At 43.0% G+C, this 24,777-nt stretch overlaps 2 protein-coding genes across 2 annotated transcripts; both read left to right on the plus strand.

Annotated features, from left to right (window-relative positions):
- Nucleotides 1-9,583: 9,583 nt before the first annotated feature.
- Nucleotides 9,584-19,723, plus strand: LOC116634595 (zinc finger and BTB domain-containing protein 24-like). Its single transcript, XM_032408090.1, is given in 9 exon segments — nucleotides 9,584-9,672; nucleotides 9,985-10,179; nucleotides 10,335-11,232; nucleotides 11,234-11,318; nucleotides 13,638-13,805; nucleotides 14,264-14,347; nucleotides 15,009-15,092; nucleotides 18,731-18,812; nucleotides 19,641-19,723. Coding segments are annotated over 7 exon segments (1,404 nt in total). The 5' UTR covers nucleotides 9,584-9,672; nucleotides 9,985-10,179; nucleotides 10,335-10,362; the 3' UTR covers nucleotides 19,672-19,723.
- A 56-nt stretch (nucleotides 19,724-19,779) lies between these two features.
- LOC116634723 (zinc finger and BTB domain-containing protein 24-like) lies at nucleotides 19,780-20,541 on the plus strand. Its single transcript, XM_032408266.1, has one exon. The coding sequence runs from the start codon at nucleotides 19,804-19,806 to the stop codon at nucleotides 20,539-20,541; it is 738 nt and encodes a 245-aa protein (XP_032264157.1). The 5' UTR covers nucleotides 19,780-19,803.
- The last annotated feature ends 4,236 nt before the right edge of the window (nucleotides 20,542-24,777 follow it).

A 24,777-nucleotide genomic window follows, 5' to 3' on the forward strand; every position in this document is an offset into this window, starting at 1 on the left:
AAATAAAAAATACAACTACTAACTGTGTGATCTTGGGTAAATATCAGTTTCTCTGAACGTTTGTTGTTTAATCTCCAAAATGAGTGATTTAGGGTTTTTTCCCAGCTTAATGAGGTATAATTGACAAAATTACATATATTTAAAGTGTACAACATGGTGATTTTGATACGGGTATGCATTGTGAAATATGTCCCACAGTCAAGTTAATTAACCCATCCATCGCCTCACATAGTTACTTTGTGTGTGTCTCTATGTGTGTGTAGTGAGAACCCTTAAGAGCCACTCTGTTAGCAAAATTTAAGTATACAATACAGTATTATCAACTATAGCCACCATATTATACATTAGGTCCTCAGAATTTATTCATACTATAATTGAAAGTTTGTACCTTTTGGCCAATATCTCCCATTTCTCCTACTGCCCAGCCCTTGGCAACCACCATTCTAGTTACTCTCTGCTTCTAATGAGCTTGACCTTTTTGGTTTTTTAGATTCCACACATATATGATGCCATGCAGTATTTGTCTTTCTCTGTCTGTCTGGCTTATTTCACTTAGCATAATGTCCTTCAGGTTCATCCATGTTGTCTTTGACCCTATAATTTCAACAATGTTAATTAAAAACTAGAAGGCTGTCCTATATATTTTTGTATAATATATTTTCATAACAAAATACGTTTAAACAAAAGAAAAAATAAGAATTGAGATTCTAACCAGAGGGTGAAAGACATTCCAGGAGTTAACAAACATGTATATTTACCAAATGTGAGCCAGGCATGGTGAAGACTGCTCAGTTTATACAAGCATGTATATATTTACAAGGACCTCTCTCAGTCTAGGGTAAGAAATAAAAATGTAAACAGATACACAACACCCCTACAAAATGCAGGAGATATAGGACCTAGAAACTGGAGCACTACTGAATTAGTCTTGTAAAATCTTTATAAAGTGGAGGTATTGACCCTATAAAGATGCCCTATTGGCACAGAACAATGTCAATTACTCTTCTGTCCCCCTCAGATACATTTAAGTCATGAGCTTTGGACTATAGTTTCTGCCCGCTACAGTTCTCAGGCAGCCATCATAGCCTGCAAGGATGTTTTTGATTCCCTTCATAATGTCAAAGGACTTCTACCAACCTCTAGTTGCTAGATGATTGTGACCCTCTCTTTCCTTCAAACTCCTGCTGGGTTCTCCACTGACCCAATTCACCCAGAAGCCAGTAGGTACTGGGCTTTGTTGAAGTCTTTGCAGCTTCCAGGGCCAAAAGATGGGGAAGAAGAGTGGAGATTGAATTTGGAGGGGAAAGAGAAAAAAATCTGGATAGCCTCTTCTGTATCAATATTCACCTGTAAGTGATCTTATAAGAATTTGTAATCTATACTCTGATAATTCCAGTATTAATATCCCAAATTCTGTTTTCATCTCTGAGCTGCAGACTCTTGTCTACATGTGCCTACTGTATATCTTTACTTGGTTATCTAGTTGACATCTCAAATTTAATATTCCCACCCCATACTTATTATTCACCCAGTTTCTCTTTCTCCAGTTTTCTCCCAGATTACATGGTAATGCTGTACACTCAGTTGATTTGGTCCCAAACCTAGGGATGAACCTGGATTGCATTCTTTCCTTCACTGCCCACATCTAGTCTCTCAGCAAGTCCTGTCAAAGATTACCTCCAAAATATACCATGAGTCTGGGCTCTTCTCATGTTTTGTACTCCTCTCACCTACTTTCCATGCTTCTGTTCATGTTCCTCTAGGATCAACTTTCCATCTAGCACCTGGAGCAGTCTTTAAATATATAAATCGGATTTCATCATTCTCTTTTTAAAATCTTCCAATGGCTTCCTACTTCAGTTAAAATAAAATCCAAACACTTTACTCTTGTCAGATGTGTGATTAATTTTATATGTCAACTTGAAGGGTATTTTTGGATGAGATTCAAATGTAAATCAGTGGACTGAGACTAAAATTGACCTCCGTAATGTGGGTGGGCTTTATCTAATTAGTTGAAGGCCTGAATAGAACAAACAGTGCAACCTCCTTGAGTAAAGGCAATTTTCCAGCAGACTGCCTTCAGACTTCATTTGCACTATCAACTCTTCTGGGTCTGAAGCCTGTCAGCTGACACTGCAGATTTTAGACTTCCCAACCTCCATAATCATCAAACCAATTCCTTGGAATAAATGTAAATCTCTCTCTCTCTATATATATATATCCCTTGGTTCTGTTTATCTTGAGAACTCTGGCTAATATAGCATAAAACACCTTGCATGATCTAGTCCTGCTTCACTTTTCAACATCTTCTCCATTCTCTTTTATCTCTTCCCTCCTTCTTTTGGATTGACTAGGACTTTTTAATTTCATTTCTCCTCTGAAGTTTTCAAAGTTATGCACTCTATTTCTATCCATTGAGTAGCTATCACTACTCTTAACATGAATGCTTAGTCTGAAGATAACCAATACCTCTATCCTTAAAACACTTAATAGTATTCACCAGCTTGCCATCTTAAATGCTATTTTATTCAATATTTCAGACCTAGTTTATTTATTATCCAAATTAGACATTTTCTTTTCATAATCAGTGTTTATTTAGATTTCCCCCATGTTTGCTGTTTTTCTCTCTGTCACCAGTCCCTCTTACATCTCAGACTTTCCTTGTAGGGTTATTTTCCTTCCTATAGTAGGGTTTGTTGGGGGTTAATGCTTTCAATTTTTGTTTGTCCAAAACTGTTTTGATTTTGTCCTTGTTCATTATGATAATTTTATGATATAAAAAATTAGAAATAGACAATCTCAATAAGCCTATATCTATTTAAAAAATTGAATCAATAAATAATAACCTTCCAAAATGGGAAGTGCCAGGCCCAGATGGTTCACTGGTAAATTCTATCAAACATTTAAGGAAGAAATTATACCATTTCTCTACAAAATCTCTATTTCTCTATCAATCTCTTTCAGAAGATAGAAGCAGAGGGAATACTTTCTAATTCATTCTATGGGGATATCACTACCCTAATACCCTAATACCAAAACTAGACCAAGACATTACAAGAAAAGAAAACTATAGACCAATATCTCTCATGAACATGGATGTAAAAACCCTAAGCAAAATATTAGCAAATTGAATCCAATAAGTATAGAAAGACTTATACGCCACAACCAAGTGAAATTTATCCCAGGTATGCAAGGCTGGTTCAACATTCAAAAATCAGTTAATGTAATCCACCACATTAATAGGTTAAAGAAAAATTACATGGTCATATCAATAGATGCAGAAAAAGCATTTGACAAAACCCAACACTCACTCATTATAGAAACTCTCACTGAACTAGGAATAGAAGAGAGCTTCAACTTGATAGATCATTTACAAAAACTTGAAGCTTATACCATACTCAATGGTGAGAAACTAGAAGCTTCCCCACTAGGATCAAAAATAAAGATGTTCCCTCTCACTACTCTTTTTCAACATCATACTGGAAGTCCTAACTAATGCAGTAATACAAGAAAAGGAAGTAAAAGTTATACTAATTGAGAAGGAAGAAATAAAAATGCCTTTGTTCACAGACAACACGATAATCTATGTAGAAAATACAAAGAATCAACCAAAAAACCTGGAATTAACAAGTGATTACAGCAAGGTTACAGTAAACAATGTTAATATATAAAAGTCAATCACTTTCATATATGCCAGCAATGAACAAATGGAATTTGAAATTGAAAACACAATACCATTTATATTAGCACCCGAATAAAATACTTAGGTATAAATCTAACAAAATACATATAATATGTATATGAGGAAAACTTCAAAATTGTTGAATGAAATCAAAGAACTAACTAAAAGGAGAGATATTCCATGTCCACGGATAGAAGACCATATTGTCAAGATCTCAGTCCTCCCAACTTGATCTGCATATTCAACGCAATCCCAATCAAAATCCCGGTAAGTTGTGAATACCAACAAACTAATTCTGAAGTTTGTATGGAGAGGCAAAAGACCCAGAATAGCCAGCATAATATTGAAGGAAAAGAACAAAGTCAGAGGACTTACACCACCCAACTTCAACATTTATTATAAGGCTACAATAATCAAGACAGTGTCATTTTGGCAAAAGAATAGACAGATTAGTGGAACAGAAAAGAGAGCCCACATAATTATATACAGTCAACTGATCTTTGACAAAGGAGCAAAGATGGTCTTTCCAACAAATGGTGCTGGACATCCACGTGGAAAAAAATGAATCTAGACACAGATTTTACACCCTTCATAAAATCACCTCAAAATGGATCACAGATCAAAATGTAAAATGCAAAACTATAAAATCCCTAGAAGACAACATGGGAGAACCTAGATGACCTTGAGTATGGCAATGACTTTTTAGATACAATGCCAAAGCCATGATCCATGAAAGAAATGATTGATAAACTGGACTTCATTAAAATTAAAAATTTCTGCTCTGCAAGACCTTGTCAAAATAATAAGAGGACAAACCTCAGCCTGGGAGAAAATACTTGCAAAAATATATATCTGATTAAAGACAGTTATTCAAAATACACAGAGAACTCTTAAAACTCAATAATAAGAAAATGAATAACCCAGTCTAAAAATGAGTAACAGACCTGAACAGACAATTCACCAAAGAAGATATGCAGATGGAAATATGCACATGAAAAGTTGCTCGATATAATGTCATTAGGGAAATGCAAATTAAAACAACAAGATACCACTACACACCTATTAGAATGGCCAAAATCCAGAACACTGACAATACCAAATGCTAATAAGGATGTGGAATAACAGGAACTCTGATCATTGCTGGTGGGAATGCAAAATGCTACAGTCACTTTGGAAGACAACTTGGCAGTTGATTACAAAACTAAACAACTAAACATACTCTTACCATATGAACCAGCAATAGCACTGCTTGGTATTTACCCAAAAGAGGTGAAAACTTATGCCCACACAAAAACCTGCGCAAAGATGCTTATAGGAGCAATTGCCAAAACATGGAAGCAACCAAGATGTCCTTCATTAGGTGAATGTATAAATAAACTGTGGTACATCCAGACAATGAAATATTATTCACCACTAAAAAGAAATGAACTATGAAGCTATGGAAAGACATGGAGGAAACTTAAATGCATATTGCTAAGTGAAAGAAGCCAATCTGAAAAGGTCACATACTGTGTGATTCCAACTATATGATACTCCAGAAAAGGCACATGGAGACAGTAAAAAGATCAATTGATTCCAGAAGTTAGCAGTGAAAGAAGGATGAATAGTCAGAGCACAGAGGATTTTTAGGGCAGTGAAACAATTCTATAGGATACTATAATGGTGGATTCATGTCATTATACATTTGTCCAAACGCATTAACTGTACAACATGGAGAGTGAACCCTAATGTCAACTGTGGACTTTGGGTGATAATGATGTGTCTGTGTAGGTTCATCAACTGTAATAAATGTACCACTCTGATGCTGGAGGTTATGGTAGGAGAGGCCGCACATGTTGGGGACAGGGGCCGTGTGGAAACTCTCTGTACTTTCTGCTCAATCTTGCTGTGAACCTAAAACTATTCTAAAAATTAAAGTCTATTTAAAAGGGGAAGAAATAGGTAAATTTTGAAAATATCACTCCACCAAAGACTTCTTGCTTCTGCTATTGCTGTCGAAAAGTCAGCTGTCAGTGAACTGGGTTTCTTTGATAGGTAATTAGTATTTTCTTTCTACATCCTTTTAAGATCTCTTTATCTTTGATGTTCCGCACTTTGACTACAAGGTATCTCGTCGTGAATTTTTGTTTGTTTAGCCTTCTTGGAATTTGTTTTCCAAGTCTGTAGATTTGTGTTTTGCACCAATTTGGGAAAATTCTCATCAGCATCTTTAAATATTGTTTCTCTCTCATTCTCACTAATCTATCTGGAATCCCAGTTAGATTATATGACAAATCATTCTTATTCTATTCTCTGTGTCCCTTGACCTCTCTTCCATACTTTCTCCTTTTTTCAGACTAGCTTTATGGACAATATTTTTAGATTTACCTTTTAGGTAGATCAACTTCAACTATTTAATCTGTCCATAGAGTTTTGTGTGTGGTTATGTATAAGCATTATTGAACTATTATCCATTGATTTTTAAATTTCATCGATTACATTTTAACTTCTGGAAGGACTTTCCGAGTAGTGGTTCTTTTTAAAATTATGAATGGTTACAAATTTTTGGAGTTGACTTTTCCTCCTCACCTGAAGCCGAGGCCAAGAAAGATATGTTCTCTTGCTCTCTCCCTTTGCCAGGAGGCAGATTTTTTTTTTTCTAGCCCACCCTTTCATGGAGATTGTAGCCCTTTTGAGGGGCCTGGTTTCTGCAGCAGGGCTTCTGTTCCGACTCCCTACCTCATACACATCAAAGGCATTGTCTTCTGGTCCCAGTTTACCCATTAAAACCTAAGCCTCTAGCTTCTGGTTTCACTAAACACCATAGCTTAGGATTTCCATGGCTCCAAGACTAGTTTACTACTCTGATTTCAATTCCCTCTATTTTTGGCCCCTTACTTTCCTTTAAGTTCTGTTACGCATTTTGTGCTGTCATTTCTAGCTATCCTGTAGTGGAAGTGTTTTTCATAATTTTCATAAAAGGCTTTCATAATTTAACTTCCTGTATTGTCAGAATCAGACATCCTTTCCAATGAAGATTGTCAGATAAAACACAGGATGCTCAATTAAATCTGAATTTCAGATGATCACATACATTTTTTTAGTACAAGAATGCTCTATGCTATATTGTTCATTGTTTATCTGAAGTTCAAATTTTGCTGGATGTCCTATGTTTTTATTTGCAAAATCTGGCAACCTTACTTCCAATCTCCTCCCCCCCTCATTGACTGTGCTCCCAGCCACCGGCCTTTCTGTCCCTCAAAAGTAGCAAACTCACTTCCAGTCTCAGAGCCTTTATGCTTGCTTTTCCCTTACCTGGAACATTCTTATTCCAGATCTTCACAAAGCTGACTCCATATCATTTAGATCTCAGCTCAATGTCACCCTACTCACTTCACTTTCCCTGCCAATCTTCATCATCATTATAACGCTTAACACTTTCTGAAACTACATGATCTGTTTACTTGTGTTTTTGTCCTTTCTCCTCTTAGTAGAGTGTAAGGCTCACGGGGGCAAGGGCCTTGTTAGTTGCTGTATCCCCAGCACCTGACACAGAGCCTGGCACTTAGTAGGCATTGAAAAAATATTTGTTGGATGAATAATTAGCACCCCAAAACCTCTTCTGCAAGATTCAAAGTTATGAAGATCAGCTGAAGGTAAAACAGCTGGCCATAACCAAAGAGAACAACAATAAATAGTTCAAGAAAAGCCAACACGGATCCTAAACAAAATTGCCTCGAAGAAAGGACTGTCTCTGCGGTGAGCGGCAGATGCAGGAAGATCCCCCAGACCCACCTCCGGTCACAGAGCTTGGGCTGTAGTGAGTGGTGACTGAAACAGGAGCGGGAGTGCCTGGCTTAACTGGGCCCTGAGTTATTTTCTGCTGTTGGATTGAGGACCTGTGTAGGAGCAATGTTTTTCCTGCAGTTCTGTGGCAATGAGAAATAATGGGGTAGCTGACCCCTCAGATTGACTTCTCTTTCTGCTGATGTAGAAGTCAGGCAGGGTACCCCATCTCACTTGGACCCCCACAAATCCTAGGGTTTAGAGGCAATTCAAGACAAAGGGAAGACCTCAGAGAAGGGGCTAATTTAATACAAACTAGTAAAATTTTAAAAGAGCCAGGCTGGTAATTACATCTTCAATTTCAAAATCTTGGAGGCTGGGGCGCCTGGGTGGCTCAGTCAGTTAGGCTTCTGCCTTCGGCTCAGGTCATGATCTCAGGGTCCTGGGATCGAGCCCCACATTGGGCTCCCTGCTTAGTGGGGAGTCTGCTTCTGCCTCTGCCCCTCCCCTCTGCTCATGTTCTCTCTCTGGCTCTCTCTCTCTCAAATAAATAAAAATCTTAAAAATAAATAAAAAATCTTGGAGGCTAATAAATGGCATGCTGGAGATCTGGAAGTGTGTCTCGGGAGGGATAAATTACAGATGGTCCCTGACTTACGACAGTTTGACTTAGAATTTTTCGATTTTACAATGATGCCGAAAGCAATACACATTCAGCAGAAACTGTACTTTAAATTTTGAATTTTGATCATTTGCCAGGCTATGATATGCAGCAGGATGCCCTCTCGTGATGCTGGTCAGTGGGAGCAAGCTGCAGCTCCCAGTCAGCCACAGGATCATGATAAGGGTAAACAACCCATACACTTACAACCACTCTGTACTCAGACAGCCATTCCATTTTTCACTTTCAGTACAGTATTCAATAAATTACAAGAGATAATCAACATTCACAACATTCACAAAATAGGCTTTGTGTTAGATGGTTTTGCTCAACTGCAGGCCAATGTCCGCGTTCTGAGCATGTTTAAGGTAGGCTAGGCTAAGCTATTATGTTCAGTAGGTTAGGTGTATTAAATGACTTACAATATTTTTAACTTATGATATTTTCAAATTACGATGGTTTTATCACAACACACCACCATTGTAAGTGGAGGAAGATCTGTATAAGCAATTAGGTATTGGTGAATCATAAATTGAGAGAGTGAAAATGCTGAAATAGTTGGAGAGAGAAGTAGGAGGGGACTGAATTTGGCCGGGGCTTGTAGACCATATCAAGAAGCTTGGCCTTTATTAGGAGGGTACATGGAAGCCACATTGGATTTCAATCAGGGGAATGACTCCAGTCTCTGGGAGTGATCTGTACTTGGAGAGATCTCCCTACTCCTGTGTATTGGAGAGAACAGCACTGCAACTAAGACTGGTCAGAAAGACGATGAAAACCTGAATAACCATAATGATAATTTTAATCATAGTAGATATGAATTAAACCAGACACTAAATCCATTACCTACGTAATCTCGTTTACCTCACAGCTACCCAACCCAGCTGACACTAGTGTTAACATCTCCATTTTACAGGTAAGGTAAACAAGGTTGAGAGGATAAGGAATCTGCCCAAGATTACTCAGTACCCAGATCTGTCCGACTAGATAGAGCGCCTCTCTTCACTCCCTTGGACTAGGCATTGGAAGTGGGAAGGAAAAGACAGATGTGCAAAATAAGTAGGAGGCAAATAATAACAATTATTATATTAGCGTTAGATGATGACAGTGACGATGATGGTAAAGAATGTAAAGGCGATTTCATTCATTGGTCACACATTCGAGACCTTAACGCGAGCTTCCGCATCTGGGAAGTGACCAAGTCGATTAAGGTGCCGCTGAGATACATGCCGTCTATCATGACATAAAACGTACGCAACCGCGGAGAGACAACGCCACGCCCCATCCGCCGCCCCCAGTTTAGGGCAGTCGCCAGAGCCGCCCCGGCTCTCCGGGCCGCGCCGCCCCGCCCCGGGCGCCTCCGCGCCCACGTGGTCCGGCGTCCGCGCGCAGGCTCGCGGCGCCGGCGCTTCCGGGTTGGCGGCCGCGGCGGCCGCGGGGGCGCAGGGGCCCCAGCCCGGGCGGCGCAGGAACCCAGGCGGCGGGTTCCGCGGAGCGGGGCGCCAGGGCGGGCCCGGCGCGAGTGCGCCCGCCAGGCCGCGGGGTGGGCCGGGCGCCACGAGAGGTAGGTCCGCCCCGGGCCCGCCAACCGTGGGCGCGGGATCTGCGGCCGCGTCGAGTGCTGCCCAGCCATACGCTCCCCTCTCCCGCTCGAGGGGGCCCGGGCCGGGAGTGGGGGCCCAGCCATGCGGGCCCCGGGCTCCGGGGGAATCGTCCGCCCGCCGCGTCGTGCGCTGCCTGGCGGCCAGCCTGGGCGATCGTGCCACCCCTTCCACAGCGAGGCCCGATGCGCCTTCGGTTATTACTCAGTTGCAGCTACCCCCAGATTCATTTCGCTCGTGTACATTTTATTTGCTCCCTTTTTATGTTTTCACAGACAAAATGGTTAATGCGTGAAATCGAGACACTGTAGTTCCCATTCTGGTCTGCGTGCAACGGTGGAAAGTTAGTGCCGGGGAAGGACTTTCAAGATGCTTGATTCCCATTCCTTCATTTTACAGAGGAGAAAGCAGACCCCGAAAAATAACATGGATGTTGGAAATTCACCCAACTAGGTCACGGTATAACAAGGGTGAGAATGGCAAGCTAAGTTTTTAAGTCGACTTCTGAAAGTGGTCAATGGTCAAATTCATTTAACAGTGTGAAGCGAGTAGTAGGTTCACTTGGGCTAGGTTTAACCTGTTAGATGATGCTTCCTCCTTTTTAATCATTATTTTCTAATTTCAGGCTTCGTGCTTCTTGGCCTCTAAAGAAAATGGCAGAAACGTCATCGGAGCCTTCTGGGCAGCTCGTTGTACACTCAGACACTCACAGTGACACTGTTCTGGCCAGTTTTGAGGCTCAGCGGAAGAAAGGCTTCCTCTGTGACATTACATTAATCGTGGAGAATGTGCATTTCCGGGCTCACAAAGCCTTACTCGCTGCCAGTAGTGAATACTTCTCAATGATGTTTGCTGAAGAGGGGGAGATCGGCCAGTCCATTTATATGCTGGAAGGCATGGTTGCCGACACATTTGGTATCCTGCTGGAGTTTATCTACACCGGTTGTCTCCAGGCCAGTGAGAAAAGCGCAGAACAAATCCTGGCCACCGCTCAGTTCTTAAAGGTCTATGACCTGGTAAAAGCTTACACGGATTTTCAAAATAATCATAGCTCCCCAAAGCCAACGACTCTGAACACTGCTGGCGCTCCAGTGGTGGTGATTTCTAATAAGAAAAATGATCCTCCGAAACGGAAGCGGGGAAGACCGAGAAAAGTGAACAGTGTGCAGGAGGGGAAATCACAGCTGGCTGCAGAGGAAGAAATACAGCTGAGGGTAAACAATTCAGTTCAAAATAGACATAACTTTGTAGTGAAAGAGGGAGACAATGGCGTACTGAATGAACAGATTCCAGCGAAAGAAATGGAAGAGGCTGAGCCTGCCTCTGAGCCACGTAGAGGGGAGGAAACGCCAGCTGAAAAAGATGAGAACTGTGATCCCAAGACCCAGGATGGGCAGGACAGCCAGAGTCGGTACGGCAAGCGGAGGATTCGGAGGTCCGTCAAACTTAAAGATTACAAACTTGTCGGGGATGAAGACGAGCAGAGTTCAGCCAAAAGGGTCTGTGGAAAGAGAAAGCGCCCGGGGGGGCCCTGAGGCCTGTTGTAAGGACTGTGGCAAAGTGTTTAAGTACAATCACTTTTTGGCAATCCACCAGAGGAGCCACACGGGTAATTATACTTTCGCAGCTCAGTGGAGCTTGTTTTGGAGGGATGATGATAGCTTTCATTGATTGTGCAACTTCCATGTGATGGGCATTATAATAGGGCCTTTACGTACATATTACTGCAGTTAGTTCTTACAACAGGCCTATGAGATAGGGAATGTTATCCCCATTGGACAGATGAAGAGACCAAGTCCTAGAAATAATTTGCCCAGGTCATCCGTTTAGCGACAGAGCTGGGATTTGAACCCAGGTAGCCTGACTGCAGAACCCTGTTCTTATTTGTGAGTCACTGGTTCCAGGCTTTAATGCCCGGGTGTCAAACTCTAGCCAGATTTACTCTGCTTTCTGATTCGTGAACATTCATCTTGACTGTAGCTATGCTTTTGCCCAGGTCTGTGGGGACAGCTTTCTCACTCAGCCATTTAGCTTTAAATGTCTTCTTTTTGGTCCCTCTGGCCCAGCACTGGCCAGTAGACCCTTTTGTGAGGACAGAAGTGTTCTGTATCTGCACTGCATATGGTGGTTGCTAGCCACGTGCAATTTTGAGCTTGACATGTGGTGTGACTGAGGAACTGAATTTTTTATTTTGATTAATTTAACTGGCACCATATTGGATAGTGCGGCCCTAACCAGAAATCCCTTCCTCCTTTGAGCCCTCCCTTACTTAACTCACTCTGCTTTGGGTCGGGTTGTAGTTACCAGTTAAATACCCCTCAACCTAATTGTCAACTTAAGTATAGGGACTAGTAGTAGTTAAGGCTCCTCTCACCCAGCAGAGCTAGCCCTGTGGTTCTCAACCTGACCACCCAGTAGAATCACCTAGGGAGCTTCTAAAACCACCAGTGACTGGGCAGCAGCCCCAGAGCTCCTGATTTAATTGGGGCCTTGGTGTTTTTGAAAGATGGGTTGAGAACCTTGAACTCTGGTTCTTTAAACAAGGTAGACACTTGGGAAATATTTGTTGAACTGTAATAGAGGATAGTTGAGAGAGTTAAATAGGTCTCTAACATTTGTTAGGGAAAACAGCATGTAGGATGTTCCCTTTTGCCCCCAGTATTCTGAAATTTTGCAGTGACTCACTTTAGTGTGGGTCTGTTTTTGTCCCATTTCAGTGGCTACCCGTAGATCCATACAGTTTGGAAACTCCTATCTTTCACTTCCTTCATGGATGGTATCTCCCATCAGTTTTCTGTGCTCTCTCTTTCTAGAACATTTGGATGTTGAACCTCTGGACCCACCCTCTAAAGTCCTTACCTCTTAATTCCCATCACTTTTGGCTCTACATTCGGGGAGATTTCCCCTTTATGTTTCTACTCTTACTGTTTTACTTCTAGGAGCCCTTTTTTATTCTCTAAATTTTTTTTTTTTTTTTTTTTTTTAGTTATTGTGAATCCTCTTTTTGGTTCACAGTGTAGTATCTTCCCTCTGTGAGCACGTTAATAACAGCAGTCGCTTGTTTGTCAGTTTTTAACGTTTTCTTCCCCTTGGGCAGCCTCTGTTTTCCGCAAGTTGCTTTTTTTTCTGATCTGTTTTGGTATCTGTTTCAGCTACTAAAAGGCCTTCCTTGAATGGTGGTTTTAAAAAAATCACATTTAATCCTATGCTGGAAGGGTTGACTGCTAGCTCCTGGCCACCGCGTGGGTGTGGAGCGGGCCTGTAGACGGCGGCCTCCCTGGGGGTGCTGTGGCTGGACCCCACTCCCTCCCCAACACCTGGCATCCCAGCTGCAGCCCCCTTACCCTGGCCCACCACGTTCCCGGAGAAGATGTTCTGCCCTCCCACCTGAGGCTCTGGGCCTGCCTGCCAGTGTCTGGAACGAGAGCAGGGGAGAAGGCTGGGCAGTCTCATCACCCCCAATATAAACTTGGACTTGCCATCCCTGGGGCAGTCCTACTCCACTGTGCCTGGAGACCCTCAGTCCAGAGACTGTTTATTTTGCCCTCTTCAGAGAACAGACCCCATCCTTTGTTGGGGAGTGGGCCAGTCTTCTGGCTCCTTGGGCCTTGGGGGGGGGGGGTCTAAGTGCCTTTGACACAGATGGTCACTTGTCCCCCTAACCCCTACTTTCAGAGATAACAGGTGCCACCAATGGCTGAGCATCGTGGAGGCTCTGTCTTAGGTTGTAGCTCAGCATTCCTCGCTGCTGGCGTCAGAGTCATCTGTCCCAGCTTGCCAGATTTTATTGCTGATGTTTTCTCTCCTGTGCTGGGCCTTTGGGATATGTGCCTATTAAGAGAAATCCCTTGATTGCCGTTTTAATTTAGGAGGAAACCAAGATGTGCATGTTCTTGCTCACACCACGCTTCTGGGGCTCTCATTCCAGGGGAGCGACCTTTCAAATGTAATGAGTGCGGGAAAGGCTTTGCTCAGAAGCACTCCCTGCAGGTCCACGCGCGGATGCACACAGGCGAGCGGCCCTACACCTGCACCGTGTGCAGCAAGGCGCTCACCACCAAGCACTCGCTGCTGGAGCACATGAGCCTGCATTCAGGTACCTGGACTTGCACCCGAAGGCCACCTGCCGCCGGGTTCCTGGGCTGGACGCTCCCATGGTCAGGATGGTCTTTGCTCAGCCTGGTGGCATCTCCCACGTGGTGTCTGCCTCTGCCAGACTGTAGTGTAGAGTCATGCACAGCGTTCTGTTTTAAACTAGGGCTTATGAAGCAGCTACCGGGAGCTCAACGTACACACATTTTAACTCCCAGAGCTTAGAATTATTTTACTTTGGTGACTTTGGGGAAAACTTGAATTCTCCAGTTCTGCTCCAGTCCCCAGCACTCCCTACTGCCTTACATACCTTTGCACATTTATGGTACTGTGCTTTGACTGAGGGCATTTGGGTATGGAGGCAAGTCACTTGTTATCATTCATGGAAAATGGGGACCTGGGCCCACCGTTTTATTGTTCTGTGTTTTTGCATGTTTTAGTGTCTTGTTTTTTATTTGGCAGGACAGAAGTCTTTCACCTGTGATCAGTGTGGAAAATATTTCAGCCAGAAAAGGCAACTAAAGAGCCATTACCGAGTTCATACAGGTACAATAAAGAGAGAAAATTTGGATTGGTGGGGGAGAAACATAAATACAAATTACTTCTGAACAGTAGGGTCATACTGTGGAAAATTGTATTTAGGAAAAGAATCTTAAAAAGCAATCTAAATTAGATGTCCTTGTGTTATTCTCTACTACCTTGTGATTTATATTTAATTTTATACTACAGTTTTGATGCCATACACAGAAACCCTACAGAATTGGTATCTTTCAGAAGTGCCACTTGACTGAGAGGGTGCCTGATTGGTTATTAATGGTGCCTAGACCGAAATATCCCCACCCCATAGCTGTCAGTCCAGGCTTTCTCCCACCTAGCTTTTTCTCCCCTGCCAGCTGATAAATAAATGAGGGGTTGGGAGTGACACTTGGCGTCAGCTGGCCACAGTCGCACCAATGCTTCCAGGGAAGAAGAAAATTACTTCTAGGGAGATTGGAAGGGTCCCAGCTCTCCTGGGGAAGCAGGGAGTTGAGATGCATAGGAAAATATTAACTGTTACCAAATTAGTAAAAAAAATTACTGTTGTTTTAATTAAAGTACTATATTTAAAGTGATTATTTTTCAGGGAAGTGCTTTAACACAAATCACTGAAGAAATGCAGGGAGAGAGCGCATGTAGGCACTGACACTTTTTTTATTGTTGCGACAAGGCCACGCGTTACCGGAATGCAACCACTGCCGTCGCAGATTCATGGACGTGTCTCAGCTAAAGAAGCATCTACGAACACACACAGGTACAGCTCCCATCCTGTCCTTCCTTTCTGGTACACTTCACGTTCTCAGAAGAGCGAGAATGAGTCCTCTCCTCAGGCTCCATTTGTTATAAATCGGGTGGGAATTTTAGAAGACCATTCAAAAGTCCAAGGCAGAAGGCTGTTGACACCATTCTGTGGGGAGATCCCGTCTCTTATTTCTTAGCAACACAGAGATGGCTTACTGAGCACTGTTCCTGGGTGAAAATTCATTTGAGGGGCGCCTGGGTGGCTCAGTCGGTTGAGTGTCTGACTGTTAATCTCAGCTCAGGTCTTGATCTCAGGGTTGTGAGTTCAAGTCCTGTGTTGGGCCCCATGCTGGCTGTGGAGCCTACTTAAAAAAAAGAAAAAGAAAAAAAGAAAATTCATTTGATACCACAAAATAGTGCAAGCCTGAGTGTGGTTCTGTGTTTCACTCCTAGTGTACCTCAGTGCTGAAGATTACTGAGAGAACTTTTTTCAAAAAGAAAGTAAAATGAAACACACACAGGTAGCATAAGCACTGAGGGTTTTCCCACTTCCTCCCCTAGAACCAGTACTTACAACTTAAGCATTGCTACCTCCAGAAAAATCAGCTTCAGGGATAAAGAGGAGACAGGATCGATCAGGGCAGGGCAACTTCTTTAAGAACAGCAAAGTAAAAGTGCGGGTCTTTTAGACCTTTTGGTAAGGAGCACTTCTTAAAAATGAACCTGTTAGATTTTTTCTAAGAAAAGCTTCCTCCTGCAGTTTGGTTCTTTAATGATTCTGTTAAATTGTCTACTAAAATTATATATCAGGTTGGTTTATGCTGCTTTGGACATTTTTTTTTAAACACAAATTTTTTCTCCTTAAATGTAATTTGTTTTCTTAAAATAAGTGTCTCATAGGGTAGGAATTCTATGAAGAGGGATCTCTATACAATCTTTCTACAGACATTATCATGAATAGGTTCTGTGACATTTAATTCATCCATTTAACACATATTTACAGAACAGCTCCTGGGTCCCAGACACCGTTCTCTCTAGGTGCTGAGGCTGCAGCAGTGAATGAGGTGGCCAGAGCCCCTGCTGTGGACCAGGCAAGACAAGGAAAAATGACTCCATAGCATGTTAGGTGGGAGTCAGTGCTGTGAAGAACTAAACGCAGGGTAAGGGGGCAGGATGTGGGAAGGGGAGCTGCCCTTTTCCGTGGGGACTTATCTGAGAAGGCCTCACAGATGGGGGGACACCTTGGATAGAGATCTGAATGCTGTGGGGAGCGAAGACAGCCATTGTGGCTGCCCAGGGGAAGAGCATCCCACGCAGAGGGAACAGCAGGTGCAAAGCCCTGAGACACAAGAGTTTCCACCTTACCAGAGAAATGCCAGGAGGCAGTTGTGACTGAGCCTGAGCCAGGGTGGTGGGCATCAGAAGGCTTCGGGTAGGTGCAGAGCAGAGGCAACCGGATGGAATCTGTGTAACAGGCCTCTCAGCCGAGCTGCTGGGGCTCAGGCCTCAATCACCTGAGAAGCTTTAAAAAAGAAAAAGCCTGGTCCCAACCCCAGAGATTCTGATTGAATTAACCTGGGGTAGAGCCTCGGAACTGCTCTGTGTAAAAATTTCCTCGGTGATTCTGGTGTGCACTCAGGCTTCAGAACATTGGAGGCCACGGTGAAGACTGGACTTTTGTTCTGAGCGAGAAGACTTTAACGAGAGCAGCGAGATGATAGGACTTAGAATTTTAATAGGATCATCCCAGCGTCGTGTGGGGTGTGGTGAGCCACAGGTGGAGAGACCCATTAGCAGGCTGTTGCAGTAATCGGGGGCTCGTACAGTGTGGTGGCCGTGGAAGTGGTCATCAGTGGCCCTGTCCAGATAGATTCCGAAGGACTCTGTGTTCTTGGAAAGAATGTCCATGATTTCAAACATTCGCTAACAGAAAGACTTTCTGAGATTGTCAACCCAGATGGCATTGAATGGCAGGGCGAACATCGTTAGTATATTTCCGAAACGGAACTTGACACGACAAGCAGGTCCTCGTCTTTGGATCTGGAGGAGCAGCGAACACACTGAGGTCAGCGCGGGCCCCAGCTCTGGTTTGGGAGGCTGGAAGGAGAGCAGCAGTGGCCTGGTTTTCACCTGTGGAGTGGTAAGAGCTGCTGATGCGGGGACGCCAACTCACCCAAGCTGCCACCAGCGTCCTCCACCTAGATGGAGCGTGGAAAGATGGCTCGCGTGAATTTTCCAGGAGAGGCTATGAAAGGGAGGCCGCACTTCAAATGGCACCCGTCCCCGGCTGTTACCTAGTTAAGCGGGATTTTGTTCTCTCTCTTCTTTAAATTCATAGCTCCCTTGCCTGCGTGAGGACCACTTACTTTTGTTTCCAGAGGACATGACAGTCTGTCGGTTGTATGTGCAGCGTACAGACTAATGCTGAATAAACGGTTCTTGAAGCTTCATGAATTCCTAGCGGAGTCTGGAACAGTCATGCTTTATGTGGGCCTTAGTTTCCACCCTGTGAAATTCATTCAGTCATCAGGGATTTCTGGAACAGTGTGCCAGGCCTGATTCCAGGCACAGGGGTACTAGGACTGGACGAGCCCACAAAGTCTCCTCCTAAGAATGGGGGAGATGGACAATAAACAACACGTACAGTCTTTGAGGTGGGGCTAGCACTGTGGGGAAACGGATCCGGAGAAGGGGACTAAAGAGTGTTGAGGGGCGGAGGACAGTGCTTTCGGTGGTGACGAGGCCTCCTTGCTGGGAAAGTGACGTTTGAGCAGAGGCTTAAAGGCAGCACAGGGGTGAACCACACTGGGAATCCCCTAGGCAAGACATGCTGGGGGAGGAATGGTGGGGGCAGGAGCCCTGGCCGGGGCTTGCTCGGGGTGGGGTGTCCAGTGACTCTCCACCGGGCCGTGAGCTGAGCAGTGAGCAAAGGGAGAGTGCCTGGTGAGGTTAGAAAAGTTTAGGGCAAGGACCCGGGGTGGGGGGGTGGGGGGGGCGCGGGGCAGACAGATGTGTGATGCCTCTAGGCCTAGGGCTTTGGTTTTTATCTCCGGATGGGAACAGGGAGCCTTTGGAGTGTTTGCAGCAGAAGTGTGAAATGAGCAGACTGCCTACAGGGTCACTGTGGTTGCTGCATTTATTGTGGACAACAGGGAAGCTGGAACAGAAGTGGGGAGACCCGTTCGGCTGCTGCAGAGACAGTGGTGGCCTGGACTGGGGGGTGGCAGTGAAGGTGGTGAGATGTGGTCAGGTTCTGGATACACTGCAAGGCAGACATAAATGTGAATAATATGCAGGTCACCCTAGTGGACCGGTGTCCTCAGGAAGGTCAGGTATGAGAGTTATCTCAGGGTGGACCGTACGGGAGTAAATGTGGTGTGTTCTTTTGTTTACTGTGTATAATCATCTACCTCCTTGTTTCAGTTTTTAAGGGAAGGAACCATATCTTACACTTTCTCTGTATCCTCTTGGCACTTAGCATACAGTGCTTAGGTACATAGTAGGTGTTTGGTAAGGGCTTCATTCATTAGTGCTCATTAAGGAGTCAAGTGGTATTGCCTTTTTTTTTTCTTAATATTGTGAAAATGTGGGATGATTTTTGCTTTTCACTTTGTGTTGGATGTATATTTCTAAACAGTGTCCCTTTTTTAGGTGAGAAGCCATTTACTTGTGAAATCTGTGGCAAATCTTTCACAGCAAAGAGTTCTCTTCAGACCCACATCAGAATCCATAGGTAAAGTTTCACAGATATTTTTTTTATATGGGAGTCCTCATTCAACCCTGGTGTTCAGTTGGGTGACATATGTTACTTATACAGGCCTTCTCCCCAAATTATTACACGGGTAGAACTTTCTGTGTAGTTTACCATATTTTATCTTTACAATGAAGCAATTCCTAACTTAGGCAAAATCAGGAAAACTGGTTCTGGCCAGCAAAAGTTTGCATTACTGATTTCATTTCTTGAATTTTTATTTTGGGCTGGGGGCTGATCCAAAGTTTAAATCTTCAGTCAAAAATAAATATTAAATTTAATGTTTTCTGAATAAACATTTTTGTTCACACATCCAGATTTGATTCAGTAGTTCTTCTAAGACAAATAACTAACTTCTATTACTAACTAATAGTAACTTCTAAGACAAACTTGGGGTTTTGTTTTTTGTTTTTTTTTTGAGGGAGTGGGAGAAAGAGGGAGAGAGAACCTTAAGCAGGCTCCACACTCAGCATGGAGGCCCCCACAGGGCTCGAGCCCACAACTCTGAGATACACGACCTGAGCCGAAATCAAGAGTCAGAAGCTTAACTGACTGAGCCACCCAGGCGCCCCTACTCACGTTTTGAATATTGAAGTCAATCACATATACTTAAATTTGGCCACAAGAATCTAAAAGTTGGCAATGAAAATGAAAACAAAACAAAAAGGAACTTTGTGTGTGCAATATATAAATATTTGCTCTCTTATCTAAAATACAGACTGTAGAATCATAAAATGTTATCACATGTAGCCCAACCCCATGCACCACCCTTGCTCAGACAGCACCCCCGCCTCGTCTTTTTTCCTTTAGGATCAGAAACGGAAACCCCCGAAAGTGGTGACTTGCTCTGACTCCTTAAGCTAGCAGAAGAACCCATGGCTTATGACTCCCAGTCGAGTTAATTGGCCTCTACTCTTGACTTCTTCTCCCTAAATAATCAGGAAGTAATAAGCAGAGCCGTTTGTAAAGTCAAATGTGTATTTTTTATAGAGGAGAGAAGCCCTACTCCTGTGGCATATGTGGCAAGTCGTTCTCAGACTCCAGTGCCAAGAGGAGACACTGCATTCTGCACACGGGCAAAAAGCCCTTCTCGTGCCCCGAGTGCAACTTACAGTTCGCTCGCTTGGACAACTTGAAGGCCCACTTGAAAATCCACAGCAAAGAGAAGCCCGCGTCGGACGCCAGCGGCGTTTCCGGCAGCCCTGACACCCAGGAGGTCAGGAGTATTCTTCAGCTGCAGCCGTATCAGCTCTCTGCCTCTGGAGAGCAGGAAATTCAGCTTCTCGTCACCAATTCTGTACATAACATCAACTTCATGCCCGGCCCCAGCCAAGGAATCAGCATCGTCACTGCGGAGAGTTCGCAGAACATGGCGGCCGAGCAGGCTGCCGACCTCGCCCTGCTCACGCAGCAGCCCCAGCAGCTGCAGAACTTCATCCTCTCCGCCCCTCAGGGGCAGACGGAGCACATTCAGGGCCTCGACATGATTGAAAGTCAGATGGAGCCCGCACAGACCGAGCCCGTGCACGTCATCACGCTCTCCAAGGAAACCCTGGAACACCTTCACGCCCAGCAGGAGCAAACCGGGGAGCTCCAGTTAGCAGGTGCTCCGGATCCGGCTCAACACCTGCAGCTGCCGCCCGCGCCGGCCCCGCCCCCGGCCGCCCCCCACGGGCCCCCGGCCGCCCCGCTGAGCCCCGGGCAGAGCTGACCCGGACGCACCTTGCGTCCTTATCTCCTCCGCACGAGCCAGCTGCGCGCTGCGAGGCAGGCTTTCTGAGACGCTCGGCTGGCATACAGAGCCTCTGGACGTGTGAGAGCGAGCGGACAGGCCTCGCGCTTTGCATCCAGGCCCCAGGATGTGCGCGTCCTGTCTCGTGTGCAGTCCTGATCGGGATTTAGCATTCAGTGCTGATGAATGGTTTTCATTTTCCTCTACGACATCTCCGAAAGTCTTGGGTCATTTTGCTTTGGGGACATTGAATTAGACTTCTCTAAGCCTTGAATGTCCACGGCCACAGGTCTTGCTGACCTTTCCAGTTATGTTTTGTAGAACAAAGGAAGCCCTATATTGGTTGAGTTGGGTAGAATGGTTTGTTCCACTTTATTTTTCATACGCAACACAATTGCTTCTACAAGATAAGTCACGGCTGAATGTGATAGAAGACAACCTTGGAGAGTCTGTCCTTTTAATATCTTCTAAGCCCCAAAGACCGAGTCACTGTCAGCATTTAATCTCTGTGTGTTACAGTGGGCTCTTTGTGTCCTATTTAAGGGAGATTCACAAACATATAAACTAAAAGTCTATTTTAACTCAAAATGAATATAATAAAGTCCAAAAAGTACAGGATTATTTTAAAAATTCTGAACTCAGCTTTTCTGAGAAACATGGATTTACATATTTTTTTGGATTTACATATTTTTTTAAAAGCAGGTTACTGAAAACTTAAAAGTCTAATTAAAGTGTGAAATCGGATCAAGACATTCAGCCCATAAATTCTCAATTTTTGTCAGCAGTGATACTTGTTTGATGAAATTAAGACTATCTCAATTATCCTGGAATATAAAATTTTATTAAGTGTAATTTAAGTGTCAAATATACTGAATTCTAATTGATCCTGAAAATGGTCCGTGTATTGTGTCTGATAACTTCCTGGAGATGGGACCTTATTATACTATAGATTATAGTAGGTTGAATCTCATAAAATAGACACCTCATTTTAAAAAGTACATATTTTCACCTAATCTTAAAAATAATTTGAACCTAAGAGCCTTAGTAACCTGTCTATAATTGTGGTATGGTTTTAAATAATTGTCAAAAGTTGAAATTATGTGTGGGTTAGGTTTTCAAGCCCGGTGTACTTTATTGAATACTTTGATTGCTTTCTCTTTAATGAACTGAAAAAAGAGAATGGGCACTAGGACATCTAAGTTAACATAATGCGGGTAGAGAATAGGGCTAATCTACCCTAAAATTAACAGGATTTTGACATCAGTTACTTTCTTGCTTTAGACACCTTAATTTCTACCTGAATCAAGGTTTTTTGGAGGTTAAAGTAATAGAATTCTTCAGGTTTGAGAGAAGATGAAAGCATTTTTTTCACATATTTGCCAAATTATGTTTTATTATAATTCACAAAATTTCTAAAATGTGTATCTTAACATGTATCAACCAAAGTAATGTTTAAATCAGTCCTGACTAGAGCCAAGATACAATTTGTATAAATACAGTTATGACCCAAATATTATTTCAGGTTCTTAGTCATTTAAACTATTTACTTTAACCTTAGTCTTAAAATGCAAAGTTTTTACCAGCTTTGCAAAGCTTACGGGCCCACAGTTTCTCCAGGAGATACACAGTATTAACATAAATGAATTTTTAACTACTCACTCTGGAGAGCTGGAGAATTATTCAGGAAATATGGTCACATAAGTCAAGTTTAACTAGCTTTATGACAGTGTACCTCTGCACTAGGAGAAATAGAATGTGGGCCACATGTAATTTTAAATTTTCTAGTAGCCACATTAAAAACAAAGGTGAAATTAATTTGAATAAAATTATTTAATCCAACATGTGCCAAATACCATTTCAACATGTAAACAATATAAAAACATACTAATAAGATATTTTATATTCTTCATATTAAGTCTTCAAAATCTGGTGTGTATTTTCTACTTAGTGCACATTCAGTTTGGATGCTAATGTTCTTTGGACGTACTTGATCTGTATTTAGAGTTCATACAATTTACAGTTGAAAGCCTAGATTCACATACAGTTGCAGACATACTTAATTTCTTTTCAATAACTGAAACAATTATTGGTTTAACTTTACATTAAAATTAAAACCTGGGGCACCTGGCCAGCTCAGTTGGAAGAGCATGCGACTGTTGATCTCGGGGTTATGAGTTCAAGCTCCACGTTGGGCATAGAGATTACTAAAAAAAAAAAATATATATATATATATATATATATGTATATATATACTGAAAAAAAACCCCACCACCAGTTCCTCAGTCACACCAGCCACATTGCGAGTTCTTGATAAACCACGTGTGTGGCTAGTGGGTTCTGTCGTGAACAGGCTTACCTGGTTCTAACTTGAGAACCTGTCTCAGCCATAAAAGTATCTTCTGGAAGGGTTCTGGTTTGTTTGATCAGCTGTGAAAGGGAAAGGAGGAAATGAGAGCTTCATAAATCTAGTCTCTTTTCTGTGTCCCAAATATACATTCTGCCCTCTGAAATCCCAAATTCTAAAGTTCAGTGCCTCTCTACCCAAAGGAAATGTCATGTACATAAAAATGTTTCTATTGTGTGAGAAATTGCCAGCTCAGTGTTTCACAACTTATTTTGTACTAGTACAGTTTTTAAAATTGTTTTGACAAATGCAGAAATACAAAGTGTACTTCATAGGAAATAGAATATTATGCTTACTGAAGTTACTGAAATGCACCTTATCACTTTCAAAAATGAATCTTTGGTTTTCTCTCAGTAGAGGGCTAGCCTTGGGAAAACTCGAGCTCCTGCCATCAAAATAAGTTATTTATTCATATGCTTGCATCTGCTGCTTTTTTTTTCCTCCAGGTACTTAGGCACCATACCCAACATGGGGCTTGAACTCAGGACCCTGAGGTTGAGAGTCACATGCTCTACCAACTAAGCCAGTGAGGCACCCCTGCATCTGCTTCTTGAAACTCTTTCTACCTCTACTCTATTTTCGGCAGTTGGTTCCTGGGTTCTAAGTGTTGTGAGCAACCGGTTAAATAATGCTAAAGAATATAATGATATGCTTACGTTCGGTTTTCATAAATTGGACCATACTGTCTGCCACTTACTGAGTCTTTACTATAGGCCAGGAGTGAAGCCACGTGTGTTAAGTCTGTATCTTAGTGCTTCTCAACTTTCTTCTTTGTCGTGGCAGACGAAGTAGGACTTACACAGCAACCTGCGATCAGGGGACTCCAGTCACCTCCGGCCATGACTGGCATATTGGCTTGTGCGGGCTGCCGTAACAGATACTACGGACTGGGTGGTTTAAGCAACAGAAATACAGTTTCTCAGTTCTGGAGGCGAAAGTCCAAAATCAAGTTGTTGGCAGGGTTGGTTTCTTCTGAGGCCTCCTGACCTCTTTCCTCCCTGTGTCTTCACATGGTCTTCCCTCTGTGTGTTTTGTCCTAATCTTATAAGGACACCAGTCAATACTGCATTAGGGTCCACCCTAATCCTAATGACCACATTTTCACTTAGTTACCTCTTTAAAGGCCCTATCTTCAAACACAGTCACATCCTGAGGGTACTGGGGGTTAGGACGTCAACATGAATTTGGTGGGGGACACAATTGAGCCCATAATAACCGGCATCTGGAATGAGGAGGAAGGCAGTGTCTGGGAGGCATCTACAACCTGTCTGAAGCACGGTCTTATTTTACTTAATCTTCGTGACATTTCTATGGGGTAGGTAATGTGCCTATTTTGCAGATGAGAACACTGAGGCCCAAACAGATGAAGTGTCTTGCCCAGGGTCACACAGTAATTGGCAAAGCCAGACTGATGCACAGGGCCAGCTGATTCCACTATGCTGCTTCCACCAGATGGGCTTTCCATCACCAGTCTTTTGATACTTTAAGCTGGATTTCTATTTACATATGATCTGCTTGATGTAATCGAAAATTTTTGACTAAAATTGAGGGTCTGAGGCACCTGGCTGTTTCAGTCAGTAGAGCATACAACTCCTGATCTTGGGGTTCATGGGTTCAAGCCCCATGTTGGGCATAGAGCTTACTTAAAAATTGATCTGTCTGACATTTAGCACACAAACTTTTTACATAAAACAATAATTGTAAAAGGCATATAGTCCTACAGAAATGATAACTACCATATTAATATTCATATTGGAATTTTACTACTATTGATTTAAAGCTTAACAGAAATTTACCTATTGGACGGAAGT

The sequence above is a fragment of the Phoca vitulina genome, unplaced genomic scaffold (genome assembly GCF_004348235.1).
Source record: "Phoca vitulina isolate PV1807 unplaced genomic scaffold, GSC_HSeal_1.0 scaffold9, whole genome shotgun sequence".
Lineage (NCBI taxonomy): Eukaryota > Metazoa > Chordata > Mammalia > Carnivora > Phocidae > Phoca > Phoca vitulina.

Excerpts from the sequence above, each read along its gene's own strand:
- LOC116634723 (XM_032408266.1), top strand. The coding sequence starts at position 19,804 with ATGTGTATTTTTTATAGAGGAGAGAAGCCCTACTCCTGTGGCATATGT.